At 37.3% G+C, this 21,323-nt stretch overlaps 1 protein-coding gene across 6 annotated transcripts in view; it reads right to left on the bottom strand.

The window, feature by feature from the left end:
• Positions 1 to 21,323, bottom strand: part of FGD4 (FYVE, RhoGEF and PH domain containing 4) — a 207,335-nt gene that overhangs the window by 38,633 nt on the left and 147,379 nt on the right. For 5 of the 6 annotated variants that reach the window (XM_089920476.1, XM_022577921.3, XM_022577920.3 and 2 more), the window contains exons 5-7: positions 7,408 to 7,497; positions 5,260 to 5,405; positions 4,646 to 4,802 (exon numbers count right to left, since the gene is read on the bottom strand). The exons of the other annotated variant lie outside the window; for it this stretch is intronic. In XM_089920476.1, coding sequence (XP_089776602.1) covers positions 4,646 to 4,802; positions 5,260 to 5,405; positions 7,408 to 7,497 — 393 coding nt within the window. The remainder of the gene's footprint in view (positions 1 to 4,645; positions 4,803 to 5,259; positions 5,406 to 7,407; positions 7,498 to 21,323) is intronic. 6 annotated transcript variants of the gene reach the window in all.

Genomic DNA, 21,323 nt, shown 5'->3' with positions numbered 1-21,323 from the left:
CTTCTCAGACTGATTTAAAAAAATCTACACAACCAAGAAGCTCAATCTACTCCAAGCAGAATAAATACAAAAAATATCCACATCATTTTCAAACTGCTAAAAGCCAAAAACAAAGAGAAAACTTTGAAAGCAGCAAGAGAAAAGCGATTCATTACATACAGGGGACTGTCAATACAATTAAGGGCTAACTTCTCATCTGACACAAGGGAGGACAGAAAACACTGAAATGACATTCAAATTGCTGAAAGAAAAAAGCTATCAGCCAAGAATTCTGTGTCTAGCAATGCTATCATTCAATAGTGAAGAAAAAAATATTTTCCAAATAAACAAAGCCCAAGAAAATTCATTGCTATTCACTCTGCCTCACAAGAAACACATCATTTTCATGCTGAAAGGAACTTATTCCAGAAATGGTAAATATATGGGTTAAAAACATATTTGTAGGGCTTCCCTGGTGGCGCAGTCGTTGAGAGTCCGCCTGCCAATGCAGGGGACACGGGTTCATGCCCCTGTCTGGGAAGATCCCACATGCTGCGGAGCAGCTGGGCCCGTGAGCCATGGCCGCTGAGCCTGTGCGTCCGGGGGAGGCCACAACACTGAGAGGCCCGCGCATAGCAAAAAAAAACCCCCAAAAAACATATTTGAAGACATTTTTCTTTTTTCAAATTGAAGAATAGTTGATTTACAATGTTGTGTTAGTTTCTGGTGTACAGCAAAGTGATTCAGTTATACATATATATTCTCTGTCCATATTCTTTTCTATTATGGTTTATCACAGGATATTGAATATATTTCCTGGTGCTATACAGTAGGACCTTGTTGCTTATCTATTTTACATATAGTAGTTTGTATCTGCTAATCCCAAACTCCTAATTTATCCCTCCCGCACCCCCCTTTCCTCTTTGGTAACCACAAGCTTGTTTTCTATGTCTTTGAGTCTGTTTCTGTTTCATAAATAAGTTCATTTGAGTCATATTTTAGATTCCACATATAAGTGATGTCATATGGTATTTGTCTTTCTCTTTCTGACTTACTTCACTTAGTATGATAATCTCTAGGTCCATCCATGTTGCTACAAATGACATTATTTCATTCACTTTTATGGCTGAGTAGTATTCCACTGTGTATATATACTACATCCTCTTTATCCATTCAACTGTCGATGGAGATTTAAGTTGCTTCCGTGTCTTGGCTATTGTAAACAGTGCTGCTATGAACATTGGGGTGCATGTTGTATCTTTTCGAATTAGAGTTTTCTCTGGATATATGTCCAGGAGTGGGATTGCTGGATCATATGGTTACTCTAAGTTTTTTAAGGAACCTCCATACTATTCTCCATAGTGGCTGCACCAATTTACATTCCCACCAACAGTGTTGGAGGGTTCCCTTTTTTCCACATCCTCTCCAGCATTTATTTGTAGACTTTTAAATGATGGCCATTCTGACTGGTGTGAGATGATACCTCACTGTAATTTTGACTTGCATTTCTCTAATAATTAGTGATGTTGATCATCTTTTTATGTGCCTTTTGGCCATCTGTATGTCTTCTTTGGAGAAATGTCTATTTAGGTCATCTGCCCATTTCTTGACTGGGTTGTTTGTTTTTTTGTTATGAGTTGTATGAGCCATTTGTATATTTTGGAAATTAAGCCCTTTTTGGTTGTACCACTTGCAAATATTTTCTCCTAGTCCATAGGCTGTCTCTTCGTTTTGCTTACAGTTTCCTTTGCTGTGCAAAAGCTTCTAGGTTTGACTAGGTTCCATTTATTTATTTTTGCTTTTATTTTTATTGCCTCAGGAGACTGACCTAGGAAAACATTGGTACAATTTCTGTCAGACAATGTTTTGCTATATTCTCTTCTAGTTTTATGGTGTCATGTCTTATATATTTAAGTCTTTAAGCCATTTTGAATTTATTTTTGTGTATGGTGGGAGGGTATGTTCTAACTTCATTGATTTACATGCAGCTGTTCAGGTTTCCCAACACCAATTGCTGAAGAGACTGTTTTTTCTCCATTGTATATTTTTGTCTCCTTTGTCGAAGATTAACTGACCATAGGTGTGTGGGTTTATTTCTGGGCTCTCTATTCTGTTCCACTGATCCACATGTCTGTTTTTATACCAATATCACAGTGTTTTGATTATTGTGGCTTTATAGTATTGTCTGAAGTCTCGGAGGGTTATGCCCCCAGCTTTGTTCTTTTTCCTCAGGATTGCTTTGGCAATTCTGGGTCTTTTATGGTTCCATATAAATTTTAGGATTATTTGTTCTAGCTCTGTAAAAAATGTCATGGGTATTTTGATAGGGATTGTATTAAACCTGTAGATTACTTCCGGTAGTATGGCTGTTTTAACAGTATTAATTCTTCCAATCCAAGAGCATGGGATAGTTTTCCATTTCTTTGAATCATCTTCAATTTCCTTTATCAATGTTTTATAATTCTCAGAATATAAGTCTTTTACCTCCTTTGTCAGGTTTTATTCCTAAGTATTTTTTTTTTTTGGCTGCAATTTTAAAAGGGATTATTTTTTCACTCTCCCTTCTTGATATTTCACTGTTAGTGTAAAGAAATGCAACAGATTTATGTATGTTAATCTTGTATCCTGCTATGTTGCTGAATTCATTTATCAGTTTCTAGTAGTTTCTGTGTGGAGTCTTTAAGGGTTTTCTATATACAGTATCATGTCATCTGCATATAATGACAATTGTACCACTTCTCTTCCAATTTAGATACCTTTTATTTCTTTTTTCTTGTCTGATTGCTGTGGCTAGGACTTCCAAATACTATGTTGAATAGAAGTGGTGAGAATGGGCATCACTGTCTTGCTCCAGATTTTAGTGGGAAGGCTTTCAAGCTATTCACCATTGAGTGTTATGCTGGCTGTGGGTATTTCACAAATAGTTTTTATTATGTTGAGATATGTTCCTTCAATACCCATTTTAGTAAGAGTTTTTATCATGAATGGATGTTGCATTTTATCAAATGCTTTTTCTGCATCTATTGAGATGATCATGTGGCTTTTGTCTTTTCTTTTGTTGATGTTGTCAGCATCACACTGATCTGCGTATAGATATTTTTTAATATTCTCTTAACTCCTTTAAAAGACATAAAATTGTACAAAACAGTAATCGTATCACTATATTAATGAGTTTAAAAAACATATAAAAATATTTATGTAACACAGGGGCTTCCCTGGTGGCGCAGTGGTTGGGAGTCTGCCTGACAATGCAGGGGACACAGGTTCGAGCCCTGGTGTAGGAAGATCCCACATGCCATGGAGCAGCTGGGCCTGGTGCCACAACTGCTGAGCCGGCACTCTAGAGCCCGCGAGCCACAACTACTGAAGCCTGTGCTCCTGGAGTCCATGCTCTGCAACAGTAGAAGTCACCACAATGAGAAGCCCACGCACCTCAACGAAGAGTTGCCCCCGCTCACCACAACGAGAGAAAGCCCGCACACAGCAACGAAGACCCAATGCAGCCAAAAATAAATAAATAAATTTGTAAAAAATAAATATATATATATTTATGTAACACAAAAGAAGTCAAGGAGCAAAAGAATCCCCACCCAGGGGCTTCCCTGGTGGCACAGTGGTTGAGAATCTGCCTGCTAATGCAGGGGACACTGGCTCAAGCCCTGGTCCAGGAAGATCCCACATGCCACGGAGCAACTAGGCCCGTGAGCCACAACTACTGAGCCTGCGCTCCACAACAAGAGAGGCCACTATAGTGAGAGGCCCCCGCTTGCCACAACTAGAGAAAGCCCTCGCACAGAAACGAAGACCCAACATGGCAAAAATAAATTAATAAACTCCTACCCCCAACATCTTAAAAAAAAAAAGAATCCCCACCCAAATAACCTTATGTGATCTAAAGAATTCCTTTTCAATATTTAAACTTCAGCAAAGAAGAAATGATTAACAGTTTTGACTAGAGAATCAAACAGAAATTACTATGATATTATTAAAATGTATTATCCAGGTCTGATGAAATTTTAAGTCAGGACACATATATAAAATGACCAAAAAAACACCCCAAAATGAAATAAAACAGAATACAGTTGATCCTTGAACATGGGTTTGAACTGCACAGGTCAGCTTATATGCACATTTTTTTTTTCAGTAAACGCGTACTACAGTACTAATCCATGGTTGATTGAATCCATGAGGCATAACCACAGATATGGAGGGCTGACAGTAAAGTTATACTGGGATTTTCAAACACATAGGGGATCAGCACCCATAACCCTTACATTGTTCAAGGATCAACTGTAATTATGTTTCTAAAATGTCAGGGTTTATAGCAATCATTCTTTATATTCATTTATAGTCATTCCAACATCTCAACCTCTGAAAGCAAGCAAGAGAGACACAGAGCTGAATGGGAACTTACTTTGTAAATTAATGTGGACCCTGATAAAGCCAGACTTTCCTTGTCTCAAAAGCAAATGGAGAATTCACTGTTCAGTATATTGCACGTGCTCAATAAATATTTTAACTTTGCAGAGATGATTTCTGCATAATTCAGACCAGAATGGAATTTGGCCAGGTGTCTCAAATCTCTCAATCTAAATTTTAGATCTAGAAGACCTTATGATTTGTACAGAAAAAGTAATTATAGCCTTGAACAAAAGAGTCCTATTACCTGAATTTCTTCAATTATTGATTTGAACTGGGGAATACGCTCTGTCATGTTTTTAACCAATTCCATTGCGTTATCAAATCCCTTCACATATTCTCCATACATCTTAAGGAATGGGGCCAATTTCTGAAGGATGTCACCAATTCTAGGGGTAGTTTCCCTGTATAAAACATAGAAACAAGTTGTTAAGATTTCTTATAGAATGAGTGAATTAACAGGACTCCAAATGAAGTAATCACTTTCTACATGTACCCTGCGCTTTGTCAGATCCACTTTGCTGTGAGATTGAGAGAAAGCGAAAAAGCACCTTTTTACAGGGAGTTTAGGCATAACACAGTAAAGAGAGATGCTTTACTCTTGGAAATCTTGAAGCTCCAGATTACCCTTAATATCTTGTCTCCACCAATCAAACTATAGCTTGGAAAGGAGAGATGAAACCTTTTTCAACTAAAGACAAAAATGTACCACAAGGTCTTTCAGTGATCTTTAACATAAAAACTTTGTGTAAATGTTTGTTTACAGCTCTGTGTAGCATTATTATTTCAAGTTAACAGCTGAATAACACAGCTTCTAGTATGACTGCCTTAGATATATTATTTGCTATCTATGCCTCTTACCATTCTTGCATTCTTTTCTCCAGCTCTGGCAATAGGAATTTACTATGGAAGGCATTTATTGATGAAATATTAGAAAAGATTTTATTCACCATCTCTGCTGGAAATGAGCCTCGATTTGCTTCTTCCAGTAGTTTGCAATAAAATACCTGAATAAGAGAATTAATGCAAACATTACTTCAAAGTTATTGGTTAACCATCTAGCACTGTGCTAAGGCATATAGTGGGCTCTTAGTAACTTTTTGTTGAATAAATGGCAAAGTTCGTGATTCAAGAAATCAATCATTTTTGAAATGTAGGAGTGAGTATATGCTTTAAGAAGAACCAGGAATTAGAATTAGGAAGCTTTGACTCTAACCTAGGCTATGCCTCTATCTGTGGGATGTTAATCTTTTCTGTTCCAGAGAATTTCCAGTTGAGGGTAACAGGATTTACCCTTCCTATCCATAGGTAGAGTTAAAAGATGGAAAACTATACAGATACATAATAACTGTGGTATTTTCCACTCCTCTTTATATTTTGATTGACTTCTATGGCACATATTACATATTGCCCTTTATTATAATTTGTTGGCATGTGTCTCATTTTCCCTATTAAAACTGTACACTCCTTGGGGAGGTAGAACATTGTGATTTACTTCTCACAGTAGAAAAGGTGCTTAAAAAATACGTGGTCAATGCATAAACAAAAGACTATTTCAGTTCTCACATGTTTTCCTGCTTTAGTAAATAATAATGCATGGTAACTTAAAACTCAGAAATGAGGATAAAAAGATCTTCTCTTGTACATAATAACAGGTATCTTAAAGACAGTAAAAAAAAATTTTGCAGTCTTAGCTCTACTCTAGTAGGGCTACTATACCTCTTAATTGCCATTCTGTTAAATGTAGGCAGAAGGAGGTCTGTTCTTTCATAATGTCCAGATGGTTGTCTATTTTCTAAATTCATCTCCATTGCATTTTCTTGAGAGGCAAAAAGAATACCAAATTATGTCCTTAGAGACTCCAATAGGATATTTTAGTAATTATGATTAAATTCTAAAAGGTCAGCAACAGGAGCTGACAAGATAATATGGATGAAAAAAAAGAAAGAAAAAAAAATGCAACTTGGTAAGTGGAAAAAACACATTTCCACTATGGGAATACCTAAAAGTTTCAGGTCTGTAATCACCATGAGGAGAAACATTGTTTCAAAGGCACAAACCAACATGAATTGATTGACTTATGGCGAAATTCTTTGGAAAGTGAGTATTTGAGTCACAAACACATTATCTCAGAGAACACAAGTCTTAATCCGGACCCTTAAGGCTCACCCTAACAGGCATGTAGTCTGCTCTAGGAACTGATAAAAAGGTGTGCCCAGGATGGCCTGCTCCCACGAAGTTCCATTTTTCCAACTGCAGTAGCAGGACATCTTCTTGCAACTAATTTACTCAAAGTTGGCAACTTTATCTTTTAATAAGAGGAGTCTGTATCAGCAGACAATCTACCAATTATCTTGATCTTTTATCACTGAAACAGGATTAAGAGGCCATCGTGTTTAACAGTTATTCTTAATGATGCATTTTCAAACTTTCTTTGCAAATGTATATTTGAGATGATTCACAAGCATCTATCATGATGGAAGTACAAAATGTTATTCATCATGATGGAAGTACAAAATGTTATTCACATATTCAACAAATATTTACACCTGGCACTGTTTTGAACGTTTTATGCAAGGCCGAACAAGCGAACTCTCAAAATTCCTTCTGGCCCTATGACTGCAGGAATTCAGATCATTTACAACAGCAAGTGAGACAAGAATCAGTGATGTATTCATGTCAGTATCAGAATCTCCTATTTACTAACACAGCCTTCAGGATCACAATAAGTGGGCAAGAAACAGAGTAGTGTTTAGGATTGAAAGACACAGATAAATGCATTTTGCGACTCCTACAGAGAGTCCTTCAATCTGTTTTTTATGAATTATGAAAACTTTATACCTAATGAATTCACTGACAGAGCTGAAAATGTTAGAGATCTCCTTGAGGAAGTAGCTTTCACTTGCCAAAAATGGTTAGGTCCTTCTTGCAGTTTCTTAAACACTTAAATTACTAAGTTAAAATGATGTATAATGCCAAAAAATAAAATACTGAAAGGGAAAATATTACCTGATCTAAGAGGTCAAGTCGGCTGACGTAAGCTCTTTCTGTAAGCAAAAGTTCATTGGCTATTTTGTGAAGTTTTTGCTCATTAGTCTCCTGAAAACAGAACAGATATTCACATATCAGGAAATAAAGCTTGGACAGTATTTCTCAAGTAATAAATATTATCAAATGGTTTCATCAAGGACTTCCCTGGTGGCGCAGTGGTTAAGAATCCGACTGCCCGTGCAGGGGACACGGGTTCTAGCCCTGGTCCGGGAAGATCCCACATGCCGCAGAGCAACTAAGCCCGTGTGCCACAACTACTGAGCCTGCTTTCTAGAGCCCATGAGCCACAACTACTGAGCCCGCGTGTCACAACTACTGAAGCCCGTGCACCTAGAGCCTGTGCTCTGCAACAAGAGAAGCCACCACAATGAGAAGCCCGGGCACCGCAATGAAGAGTAGCCCTCACTCACAGCAACTAGAGAAAGCCCACTTGTAGCAATGAAGACCCAATGCAGCCAAAATCAAGCAAATAAATAAATAAATAAATAAAATTTTTAAAAAACTGATTAAAAAAAACGGTTTCATCAAAAGTTTTCCTAAGCTTCTCAGGTACCCAATTCCTTTCAGTCATCAAGGAACATCCAACCAGAAATGAACAAAATTAGAAATCAGCTAGATTTAATCTATGATAACTTCTTTGATCTCTGTATCAATTAACACTATCTTCCACCTTTTCTTTGAAACTTCTTTTATCTTTTTTACTTCCCAGACACTATACTTTCCTCATTTTCCCCCTACCTCTCTCAGGCTACTCTTTGGACATGTTTTTATCACTCTCTCAAAGATCTTGTTTAATTATTAGCTCTATGCACAGAACTTTTTACCTTAAAAAAACTGTTTTTATTATGGAAAATTTCAATCATATATAGAAGTAAAGAAAATAGTAAAACAAACCCCCATGTGTCCATCACCAAGATCCAACATCAATTCATTGTTAATCTTTCACCTATGCTCGCACCCACCTCCCTCTATCTATATTACTTTTAATTAAATCTAGACTTTAATATTTCTTCAGTTTATATTTACTTAACTCTTAAATATCTTTGTATAACCTTGCTAGTGCCATGAGGACAGGAACATTTTTTCGTTGTTAACTGCTCCATCTCTTTTATCTACTGCAGTGCTTCAATAAAACACTGGCACTCAATAAAATATCACTGAATGAATGAATGAGAAGCAGTCTCACATGACTAACTATTGCTGGACATTTATTACCACTTTGACATGTTGTCAATCTAAGACCAAACTCATCATTTCTGTAAAATCTCCATTCTACCACCACCCTCCAACCTTACCATCCTAGCAATGGTTCCATCCCTTTCCAGTTAGCTGACTTACTTTAAGCTTAGTTCCCTACCACAAAATCCAGTCAGCCACCAACTCCTATTCATGGCATTTTGTCTTTAGCATCCATCTTTTAAGCTCTCATCACTGCCACCCTGTTTTGCTCATACCTTATCTCAAGCCCAGGCCAATCAATAGTTAGTTGCCCAATTAACTGATTCCATTATTTTTTTTGGCTCTAACCCACCTTGAATACTATTGTATGAGGAATTTTTCTAAAACTCTGCTCTGGGGACTTCCCTTGTGGCACAGCAGTGGTTAAGAATCCACCTGCCAATGCAGGGGACACAGGGTCGATCCCTGGTCCAGGAAGATCCCACGTGCTGCAGAGCAACTAAGCCTGTGCACCACAACTACTGAGCCTGCGCTCTAGAGCCCCCAAGCCACAACTACTGAAGCAAGCATGCCTAGAGCCTGTGCTCCGTAAGGAAGAGTAGCCCCTGCTCGCCACAACTAGAGAAAGCCTGCGCATAGCAACGAAGACCCAATGCAGCCAAAAAATAAATAAATACAATTAAAAAACAAGACAAAACAAAAACTCTGCTCTGCTCACCTAATGCTAATTCCCATAGGAAAAACCAAAATGCTTCAATAGTCCTCTTCTCACTGACAGGATAAAATCCAGACTCTGCGTACCATCCAGAGTTGTTTCTACCTAGTTACTTTACTGAAATACTTTTCTCATTCTAGGAGACTATGAAATATAATAAGAGTTTAGTAAAAACTTTAGTACCAAAGCAGACCAAAGTGTACTTTAAACCAGTGTCTGATTTGTGTAAATGCTACATTTTAAACTATGTATAAAATGCTATTAAGCTGTATAAATGCTTCATTGTGTTAAACACATATGACATCTATTTTATGCTTTATATGCAATATATGTTCTAACGTGGTAAGCTACCACGTTGCTTCTTACAGAACTGAGGTATTTTTATGTGAAGTCTTTAGGGTAAAGTAATATAATACGTTTAAATAATTTGTGGTCTCAGAAACACTGAAATAAGAACTATGTAGTAATCGGGACTTCCCTGGTGGTCCAGTGGTTAAAACTCCTCGATCTCATTGCAGAGGGCCCAGGTTTGATCCCTGGTTAGGGAACTAGATCCCGCATGCCACAATTAAGAGTCTAGATGCTGCAACTAAAAGATCCCGCATGCAACAACGAAGATCCCGTGTGCCACAACTAAGACCCGGCGCAGCCAAATAAATATTTTAAAAGAAACAACTATGTAGTAGTCAAATTCCATAATTAGTCAAAGTTTTGGTTTAACTTAAACTCAGAGTAAAGTACTAGCATTGCTGCTTGCCTACCTGGCATCCCTTCCCCGCTATCTCTTAATGGTATCCAGATTTGGTTAGTGTGTCTACCCAACTACTATGTAGCCCTTCCTTTGGGGAAACTGACCTTATCCACAGATCAAAAGGGGAGCCCTGAATGGTGTCACAATCAGGAGTATACAGCGATAGGTTCGGGGGCCAATGAGACACGAGGGAATATGCACTGGCAGCTTTGGAAAAGGAGGCTCCCTGCTCTTAAGGAAGAACCATAAAAAAAGAGATCTCTCTTTGCTGCTCCACGTAAATGAGGGTACATGTAGTCTTGAGTGCTATAAGCAGCCATCCCATAACCACAGAGATGAAGCCAATAAACTTCCTTATTGTTTAAGCCAGGTCGAGTAATATTGGTGTTATTTGTAGCATCCTGATTAATATAAAAAACTTAAATGTTAAGAAACATATGTAGTATATTCCATGAAACTGATAAACTTTCAAGAAATTTTTAGACAATCACTATTTATAGAGAAGAAAGTAAAATACTTAATGAACTAAAAATGTGACTTTCAAAGATGTAATTAAGCGTAATAAGTAAATACATAAGAATTACATCAACATTTCAGAAAAAGTGATATGCTGTTCTACACACTCACAGGAAATACTGACCTGCACCAACACTACAGCCATTTGTTTTGGTTTCTTAAGCCAGATTTACTGAGGTGAAATTTACAATTAGTAAAAGTCACCCTTTTGGTGAATAGTTCTAGGAGTTTTGATGAATGGTTACAAGCATGTCACCACCACCACAATCAAGATACAGAACATTTCTATCGAAACTTTTCTTAGGTCTCTGCAGTCAACCCCACTCCTCTTCCACCACCAGCTCCTAGTAATTGTTGATCTGGCTTGTTCCAGAGTGTCATGTAAATGGAATCACACAGCATGTGCCTTTTGAGTCTTGCTTTATCAAAATGCATTTGAGATAGATCCAAGTTGTTATTAGTAGTTCATTCTTTTCAAGCCCTTCATTTTATTCTAATAGTGGAGATATATTTTTGACCCACTATACTCTTTTGTATATTCTAATTCTAGTTCTAGCTAATATCTTTAAAGAAAACAATCCAGCAGAATTTGTGCCATGATAAAATAATACATCTTTTGTAAGTCAGAGAATTCATTAAACAACAAGTCATAATGTCTATTATTGCTATGCAATGAAGTCACCCCTGAGGTCTTCCATATCCTACGAGATCTTAAATAGGAAGCTTCTAAGAAACAATCTTTTTGCTGATCGCAAATTATACTTTAGCTGAACGTGGCAAATTGTGGGTATCCTGGTCATATTTTGCAAAATCCAAGGGTATGCCAGCAGTTATTAGTAAAAGCTATATTTCTTCCACACAGATGGTCTTCTAACATTAGGTCCCTGACCTTGCCAAAGTCAACACAAAGTAAACTTGCTGACATATGGTTTAATCACTCACATATAAGGTTTGTGAAAAGTTACTAGGGATTTTGTGGTGGAAGTGAGGACATCACAGACTCATGGAGCCTTTCTTTAGGTTAATCACAACAATAATAGCATCACCATAATAAGAACAGCTAACAATTATTCACTCATTGCTTGTTATATGCCAGACTGTTAAAAAAAGTATTTTACACAGATTGACTGGTCCTTACAACAAGTCTATAAAATGGGTACCATTATTATTCCTATTTTATAGGTAGTATACACACAAAACAAAACAAAATTCCAGAGCTTAAAAAAAAACATCCAAGGCTCAAAGAGGCCAGGAAACTTGCCCAAGGTCACACAGAACCCAAATGACAGATTTTATTCACATAAGAGAGTATGTGATTTCTGAGTAACTCTTCAGTAAATAGTTGGCTCTCACTCTAACCCTTCTTTGCAACAAAAAACAAGATTGTATTAAGTGCCTACAAGTGAACAGACTAACAAAATACCAACTATCCACTTAAAAATGGAATGTGCATTTTAATTTATATACTGATTATTTTTCCAACATGAATTTTATTTAAAGCAGACTTTTTAGCATTTAGTAATAATTATCAGGTATAAAAAATTCAGTCATATTTGATGTAACAATATGATGGCTTCCAAATTTTAAAAAATTAGTTTAGTTTCTGAAACTTAACTATAATGTACAGGGTCAATTACTCTATCAGACTTAAATAATGCACAAAGTAGTTTTAAAGCTGCTGGTACATTGGGGCTGTAGCCTGATATTTTTTAAAATAGCACTTTACTAAGAAGTCATTTATTTTTGTGATTCTTTGGAAAACAATAATGGTTACACAATACTGATTTGATGAGTAATCCCATTGGATTCTTTTGCAGCTGAATACACAGGCTTGACTTTTCAAAATAATTATAAATATGCTATTTAAAAAGTATCTTACTTTTGATATTCCTCTATAAAATAAAGGGATTGGTTTTCTTTCTTTTTTTACCTGCAAATATATACTCTATTGAAAGCTGATTCTCAGAGTATTGCCTCAAACAAAAATACACTAGAGTATACCTAAACTATCAGAACTGAGAAAGTAAGATACACTCCTCTTACACTAATAGACTATACAATTTATTTTCCCCTGCTCCTCTCTGCTTATGCATTCCTAGGCTATTACTGTGTACCTTTACACCTCTGAGAATCTTTTCGTAGAGATCTGCTCCATTTTCGCTTGGGTTAGGGTCAGCCTAGTTATTAGTCACTGTACCCACTGGCACATGAAGCGTTGCAGTGTCAGTTCTGCCTCCTTCCTTGCAGATGTCACCAGCTCCTGCAGGTCTTTTCAGACCTTTTGGCATGACTCTTCCATATGGCAGGAGCCGGGACAAAGAGCAGCTCTCAGAGTTCATTAACTGGATAGGCAGAAAATGCTTGCGTGGAGCCAGCAATTCACTCTTCAGAATCTTAGTGCCATACGCCCTGCACATGTCTCAAAACCCCAAGCAGGGGAGTAGATATTTTGAAAAGAATTTCACAAATGCCAATGAGTAACTGTTTCCTGAAAGATGCTTTAAGGGCAGAATCTTAAACTGTTTAAAAAGGAATCAGATATTGATACTATGGCTTTATAACTCTTCAATACATGTTCTCATGTGATTTCATTTTAAGCAGGAAGTTTTTCCCCTAAAAACACTGAATCAAAACTACTAAAAGTTCTTATAGCCTTTTCCATATGTATATTTATAACATATTCCATATGTTATATTTAAAATAATATATATATAAATTATCATGTTTTATAGGACCAAATGGATGTTTCTTGCTCGTGCGGAATTTCTATCCAAATCTGTCATCAGTTAACTGTATTCTACCATGCAGAAAGAAGATGTGGTTTTGTATAGGTATGTGTCTCTGCATTCCCTAAAGTCCATTCTCTCATAGCAAGATGAGTCAACTTAGGAAATAAACACTTGATTTTGTACCACAATTCATGAGATGCATCAACATTTTGATATGTCATTTTTTAATGTATTTACAGACATCAAAATCTTCAGTGTGGTTCCAGGTGATAATTAAAAATTAGATCACAATGATATTTAAATGTCACATAATTAGTCTATCATCTCAAAACACAACTTAAAATCTTTAATTTTGTGTTAGACACCTTCATTCCAGTATTCTTTCTCAGTATACTGAAGAGCAAGGTAATCAAGGGAAGTTATATCATAAGTGAGTGACAGGGGCAACTCCCACTATTTATTGGCACTATTCTACGTTCTTCACATGAATTATCTAATGTAACCCTCTTAATACTCCCAGGAAGCAGGTAGCGTTATCCCCTCATTTTATAGACGAGGAAGCTGTGTCCTAGCGAGGCTGGGTAACCTGCCCAAAGTCACACAGCTAGTAAGTGACTAAGCTAGGATTCAATGCAGGTCTGTGAAAACAAAGTTCGTACTCTGCTACCACCTTTTAACTAAGAGAACTCCCCCTGGATCTGGGGAACAAGAAAATGAAAAGGTAAGGGAACAAAACACAGATTTTGTGTTCTATTAAGATCATGCAATAATGCCATAAGTAAGGTCACGTGGTCTCAGGGAAGAGTTGTAATCAGGAAGAAATTTATCACCAGGTTCACATTACAAGAAAAAGAGAACGCCCACTACGACATGCAGGCATTATTCCTTTCCCTGCTGCATCATATAGTGTCACAAGCATAAACAGTCTGGTACTTTAACATGATCCTTCAGGAAGCTTTGGGAGCAAAATCCAAGCCTAATTGTGACCAGCACCAATATTTTTCAAATCTATGTCCTCTATACTGTTTACCCAATTCGAAAGAGGAGAAGAGGCAAGTGAGAGCTTTTAATCTGAAGGTTTAAATTACATCCTTTTAAGAGAGGGTGGGGAGGAGGGAGAAAGAGCCTGCACTGAGAGGGACAGTTTGGTTACTTGCACAAGATCAGACAGGAAGTGACAGCAAAGAGAGAAGAACTTTGCTCTTCTTACACCCAATTTAGTGTATATTAGACTAAACTGTCCTTTGGGTTTAGCAGAAATTAAAGATCAGACACCAAGAAAATGTAATATATACTCACAATCAATAACTGAATTAAACTATCCCAAGCCTAGGCAGAATATCAAAGTAATAAGGTCACATAAATATTTCTGGTGATGATTCCCCAGAGTTAAAACTTTGTACACAGTAGTGAGTGCCTCATATGGCATGAGGCATGCAAACTTATCTCTGTGTATCTGGTAAGGGAGCACCTTAGTTTAAAATAGAACTGAGAGAGAGGGGCTGGGATCTTCAGCAAGTAAGCTATGTTGAATTTTGGTCTATTAAGGGACATCTCAGGTCATGAATCTATTCATCTAGATTTACAAATGAGGAAACAGGATTTTTATTTTATGTTTTATTTAACAAACAGCTCACATTGTTTCAAGGCACTGTTCTATGTACTTTACAACTATTTAATGATTCTATGCCTTGTAAAAATGTTATGAGGTAGGTAATATTACCTCCATTTTACAGATGAGGAAACTGAGATACAGAGATGTTTAAGTGACCTGCTCAAGGCCACATAGCTGGTAAGTAGCTGAGCTGGGATTCAAACATAGAGAGTCTGGCTCTTGAGCCTATCTTCCTGACCACCAGGTTATGCTGTATCACTCTGTTTTGTTTTTGTTTTTTTTTACGCTACATACAACAATCACTGTGTTTTCAAGATCTGACCTTTCCTTTTCTCTCACACCCATACTGAATCTTTGTGTACCCTGTGACCTCCAGGCACCTGACTTTCCAGACTCTGCCTGAGTTCTCCATTTTTGCTAACAACAGGTAATTCATCCTCTCAGCCATGCTCCAAACCTTGGCTTTATCTTTGAGCTCTCCTTTCCCCTTTACCCCATGATATCTTAAGTAATGGTCATTTATTTATCTTAATCCTCCTTCTCGACTAGTAGTTTCCTCTTTGAATTTACTGCAGTGACTTGAACACAGTATATGTGCAATATAGATTCACTGTATTTAATCTGAATACCCAGGTTTACTGAGCTACTTAGCTATAATGTCCCAGTAAAGGCCTAGGTCTCCGGGTTAACTTCTAGTTCCACATTCTAAATGATGACCATCCTCACAAGCTCACCAATACCCCCCCATCCCCCACTCTCTCAACCCCAGTGGTTCTCATGATACTGCTCTCTCTTCTTCTTTCCCCTCTCAGACAAATCTCTATGTTCCCCTTTCGATTATGCTTGTGCTCTCTAGGGCTCAGTTCTTGGCCTTCTTCTGGTTCCTACACATTCTATTTTGGCAATATTAATCACATGCTTATGTACATCCTTTTACATTCCTACCCTCTTTCCTGAGCTCCAGGTCCATACTTCATCTGCCTATTTAATATCTCCAAATGGATGTCTTGCAGGTGCCATAAACTGAGTAGCATAGAAGTAACCTAATCAGCAACTCTACTCCCTCCCCTCATTCCAAACACAATCACTTTCCTTCTTGTCTGTCATCTCAACCAAGGCCTGCAGAGTTATACTGAAGTGCCGTGTCTGAGATCACATAGCTGGGAAGTAATGGGGCTGGGACTGGAACTCATCTCTTAATTCTAAAGCTTTCATCCTTAACCAATAACCCATAATGTCTCCAGAATATTCCATTTTTGTTTTAGGTATCTTTACCTGGACATCCCACAAGTCCTTTAAATACATTATGTCTAAATCCAATTAATTTTTTTGCCCCCCCAAATATGTTGTTCTTTCTATTCTCTTGTAGTTCAGTAAATGGTACACCGTCTGCCTCTTCATCCAAGCTCGGAGTTGAACATGACTCATTCTCTACATCCAGTCACGCAGTTCTCAGAAATCTCTCTCCCTTGTCCTAACCCTCTGCTTCGTCCAGGACCTCTTCCTTTCACACCTGGACTACAACAGTTGCTTACTAACCATGTTCCCTGCACCATCTGTTTTTCCTTTCATCTGAGTCATTTTTCTAAAACCCACAGATGTATAATCATGTCACTTCCATGCTTTAATTAAATGCCTCTTAGGCCAGATAGTATTAGGCTTATGGAAAGTTTGAAATAACATGGGAAAATACCTATGTTTAATCCTACAAAACAGGATGCAGAATGACCATACATTATGCTACTGACATATATATTTTTAAAATATCAGCTGAGAAAAACAAGCTGGAATGTTAGATATCAAAGCATTTTTCTCTGGGTGGTGGAACTATGAGTGATTTTGTATTCTCTACGCTTTGCTGCATTTTCTTGATTTTCTATGAGGATTATTAATTTTTATTCAGACTTTTAAAAATCTTTAAAAAAAGGTCTCCATTGTTTTCAGGGGAAAAAGTACAGCTTAGGCACACAAACCCACTGCAATTTACCCTTAGCTTACATTTTCTTTTTAAGCCTATCCTTCTACTCCCACACTCATTTCACTAGCCCTTCTGGCCTCTATTATGAGGCCAGAAAACCCCTAAACATGGCAGCTACCCTCTTGTCTCTACTTCTCACACCTGCTCTCAGCCTAGATGCAGTCATCTTCCCTACCTCCGTGTTCCTGCCTATTCTGGACCACCAGCACCTCCCACTCCTCCTTCAAGGCCAATTCTGCTGCTTCTCAGCAGCCTGCCCCTCACCAGCATTCCTCCAGGCACAGCTGTTTTCTCATCTGTGTTTCCCAAGCCCTTTTTGCAACATATCATGCTGATTTACTTACGTCTTTCTCCCCTCAGCAGACTGAGGCTTTGTGGAAAGGGCTTGCCTTGTTCATTTCTGTTTCCAGCACCAAGGAGAGTGAGCCTGCATACTGAATTTTTAAAGTGAACAATAGGTGGTTTTATTCAGGTGCAGGCTCTCTGAAGCACACTTTTTCTCATTTCTTTCTTATATCTTTCCAACATACTAAACGGAGTCACCACAATATAAAGAAGTTTCTGGGGCTTCCCTGGTGGCGCAGTGGTTGAGAGTCCGCCTGCCAATGCAGGGGAAGCGGGTTCATGCCCCAGTCTGGGAAGATCCCACATGCCGCAGAGCGGCTGGGCCCGTGAGCCATGGCCGCTGAGCCTGCGCGTCCGGAGCCTGTGCTCCGCAACGGGAGAGGCCACAAAAGTGAGAGGCCCGCATACCGCAAGAAAAAAAAAAAAAAAAAGAAGTTTCTGAGTTCCCCATCAATTCTAACTGAATAATGAAAAGCTACCCTCAAGGCATTTATGAACTATCCACATGGTTAGTGAGGAAACTTTTCCATTATTCTACACATCATTTTAAAATGCCTACGACTTTAGTTGGAGCTGTCATTACAATACTAGCAACAATGAAAGATCGATTAGTAAAGCTGGATAATTTCTTCGCTTGTGTTGCCTTTCACTTTCTTGGAATTAAAGCTGATTTGGCAAAAGAAACAGAGGTGTAATTTAATACTTGCCTTCAAATCTAACAAGACCTCAGCAGTTGTCCCCTTATCTTTCAAGAAGTGAACCAAAAGAAATTTAAAGCTTTATGGGGGGTGGTATAAATTGGGAGACTGGGATTGACATGTACACACTACTATATATAGAATAGATAACTAATAAGAACCTACCATACAGCACAGGGAACTCTACTCAATATTCTGTAATGAACTATATGGTAACAGAATCTGAAAATGAGTGGATATATGTATAACTGATTCACTTTGCTGTACAGCAGAAACTAACACATTGTAAATCAACTATACTCCAACAAAAATTAATTTAAAAAATAAAAAGTAAAGCTTTATAAAAAGAAAGGACTTGTAGCCCATCATAAGAAATGGATAAGCAAAGTAAGCATTATGTTTTACCTCTCAGAAAACTTTGATATCTCATATTACACCCTATAAAATTAATCAACAATTTTAAGAAATATAATTAAACTTAGTGAGGAGAAATTGAAGGAAAAAGAGGAAAAGTGAGTTAACTTGTATTACACCACTGGTTTTCTGTTTGCAATTTACTTTTTTTTTTAATCAAGCCTCACTTTTTCTTTTTTAAAAAATTAATTAATATATTTTTATTTTTGGCTGCATTGGATCTTCGTTGCTGTGCGTGGGCTTTCTCTAGTTGCAGCGAGTGGGGGCTACTCTTCGTTGCAGTGCGCGGGCTTCTCACTGCGGTGGCTTCTCTTGTGGCAGAGAGCGGGCTCTAGGCATGCGGGCTTCAGTAGTTGTGGCACGTGGGCTCAGTAGGTGTGGCATGTGGGTTCAGTAGTTGTGGCCCACGGGATCTAGAGTGCAGGCTCAGTAGTTGTGGTGCACAGGCTTAGTTGCTCTGCGGCATGTGGGATGATCCTGGACCAGGGCTCGAACCCATGTCCCTTGCATTTGCAGGCAGATCCTTAACCACTGCGCCACCAGGGAAGTCCTGAAACTTACTTCTGAATGTGCTTTTCTGTCATTTTTTTCCCCTAGGAGATAATTATCTTTCTTAACTTTTGAGTATGTTCAAAAGTTATAAACCCTCAAGGCTTATATAAAAACATAATAAGTAAAATAGCAATTAAAAAACCAGAAATAAGCAGGAAATAAACATTTATGTTTTTTTAAAAAATATATGTTTCTATAAGTCTCTACATTGTGGACACCACCTTCATCTATCTGCCAACTTCACTACATAATTTCTTTCATTTTTGGTGAAATGAAAGATTAACTTTTAAAAAATCTGCTTCTTTTACATTCTTGATAAAATTGCTATTATTATAGTTTTAATACATTGCTACTTTGAGCTTATGTTGGCAATAACAGAGATTCGTTATTTATATAAACGTTAGTCTTAAAAAGTGCATATCTACACACTGATATTTGGCTTGCCGTATGAAATACAGAGGAAGGGAATACTTTGAATAAATCTCAGAAAAAACTACCAATCAACCCATGGAAATATAACCTGGATATTAAAAGACTCGTGAAAACCGTGAAGAGAAATTTTCATTTCCACGGCACAAATTGACGAGTGCAGCATTCAACATAGTGCATTTCTACTAAAGCTCACCCACTGAAGCCTACAAATCTGAGAAAAAATAACCATTTTTAATGAAATTCATTCTAACCCATTTACCTGAGTCTCCTAATATAGTTTAAGCTATTTATGATAACCCAAATTCATCATGACAAACAAGAATTATAATACTGTTGATATCCCCTGATGCCCTCAAGTACCATCCCTGAGCGTGCACATGCATACACACTACGATAGTCGTTGACCCCTACCTTTCCTGTACCTTACGGGTTTTAGTATGTGTCCTTATAATATTGTATAGATGTTATGGAAAAAACCTAACAAACTTTTTGGCTCACCCAATGACATCTTCCTTTTAGTAGATTTCAATCTGTAATCTGCTGTAATACATGATTAACCTTAATTTAAAGATACTATTAACACATTGTGGCTGAAAACTTAAGGTATCATAAGGTGCTAAAATTTTTCTTTGATTCTGAGATTTTAAAGAATTATCTGATTACTTTGAGGTGTCTGGCTATGTTTAGATCACTGGTGCAAAAAGTTTAAACGGTGGAAAAGTGTTGCTTTGCTAAAGTATAGTAGAGGCAACAGTTTCAATGAGGTAGGTATTATCTTTTACATGGTAAAAATAACATTATTCTATATTCACCACTGTAAGTGATTCTTGATCAAAATACATCAGATAGTCAGTGAAAGAGTTACACAAGCTGAGACTATTTTCAAGTCTGTACTCAATTATTAATGATGATTGTTCAAGATATATTTTAATATGTATCTACTTTCCTGAACTATCTTTGCAATTCTATTGTACCCCCACTTTCCATCCCCCAGTCCCTCAGTCTTCCACTCCTGGTGCACAATGTCCATTAAATTTAATTCTGGTTTAAATGAAAGCCAATAAGACTATTCTGATGTAAACCTCTATATCAAGTTATATAAAGACTGAGGTAACTTTTTTTCAGTTGTCTGCATAGTGAAACTCAAATACTCCATGATGTCTTAGAAGTTCAACACATTAGATGGTTTAAGAAGCAGCTGACAATCTGGAGGGCTATGCTAACAAAGGAATATACCTACATACAACAGCACAGGATTATTATATTATTATCACTAAGGAGAGACTTTCAGACTCAGTTTATATTCTTCAACTAAAGAATTTTAGAACCCTTTAATTAGAGAATTTAACTGATTTGTTCAAGGTCATAATGTTGGTTAGTGGATGTACAAGAAGTAGCATCAAGATTTCCTGGTTCCAATTGTTTAGTCTACTATATACTACTAACTTAAAATTTTTTTAAGTTTATATTTTATTTTTAATTGTGGTAAAATACACTTAACATAAAACTTATCACCTTAACACTGCTAACATTTATGTTTGCATTTTGGAACAAGGAAAGGCAATGTAACAAGCACTAATGCTTGCTACTCTAAAGCAGCAAAAGAGAACACATTGTTACCATGAAGAAATTACATTCTAATACTCGTTTTTGGATGGGAGACTCATGTAGTATTTAGATCAACAGCTCTGCAGAGAAAATTTCCTTTTTCTTCCCACATATAGCATGTGCCAACCACTGCTTAAATGCCCATTAGGAGAAAGACCAGATGTACTATTCCATGTCTCACTAATTTAATAGGAAGCCCTATTAAGTCTCTCCCAATCCAAAGAAGACTCATCTATGAAAATGTATACATAATAATATATGACATGGGAAAAAAAGTAGTACCCAGCAACCACAGGTATCATCACCAATTAAAATATTTCTCTTAATAAAAACAGCTCTTAC

Source organism: Delphinapterus leucas, chromosome 11 (genome assembly GCF_059928025.1).
Source record: "Delphinapterus leucas isolate spDelLeu-1000000601 "Yukka" chromosome 11, BTC_Dleu_Yukka2, whole genome shotgun sequence".
Lineage (NCBI taxonomy): Eukaryota > Metazoa > Chordata > Mammalia > Artiodactyla > Monodontidae > Delphinapterus > Delphinapterus leucas.
Note: the sequence above shows the minus strand (reverse complement) of the source record. Positions and strands in the feature narration are given on the sequence as shown.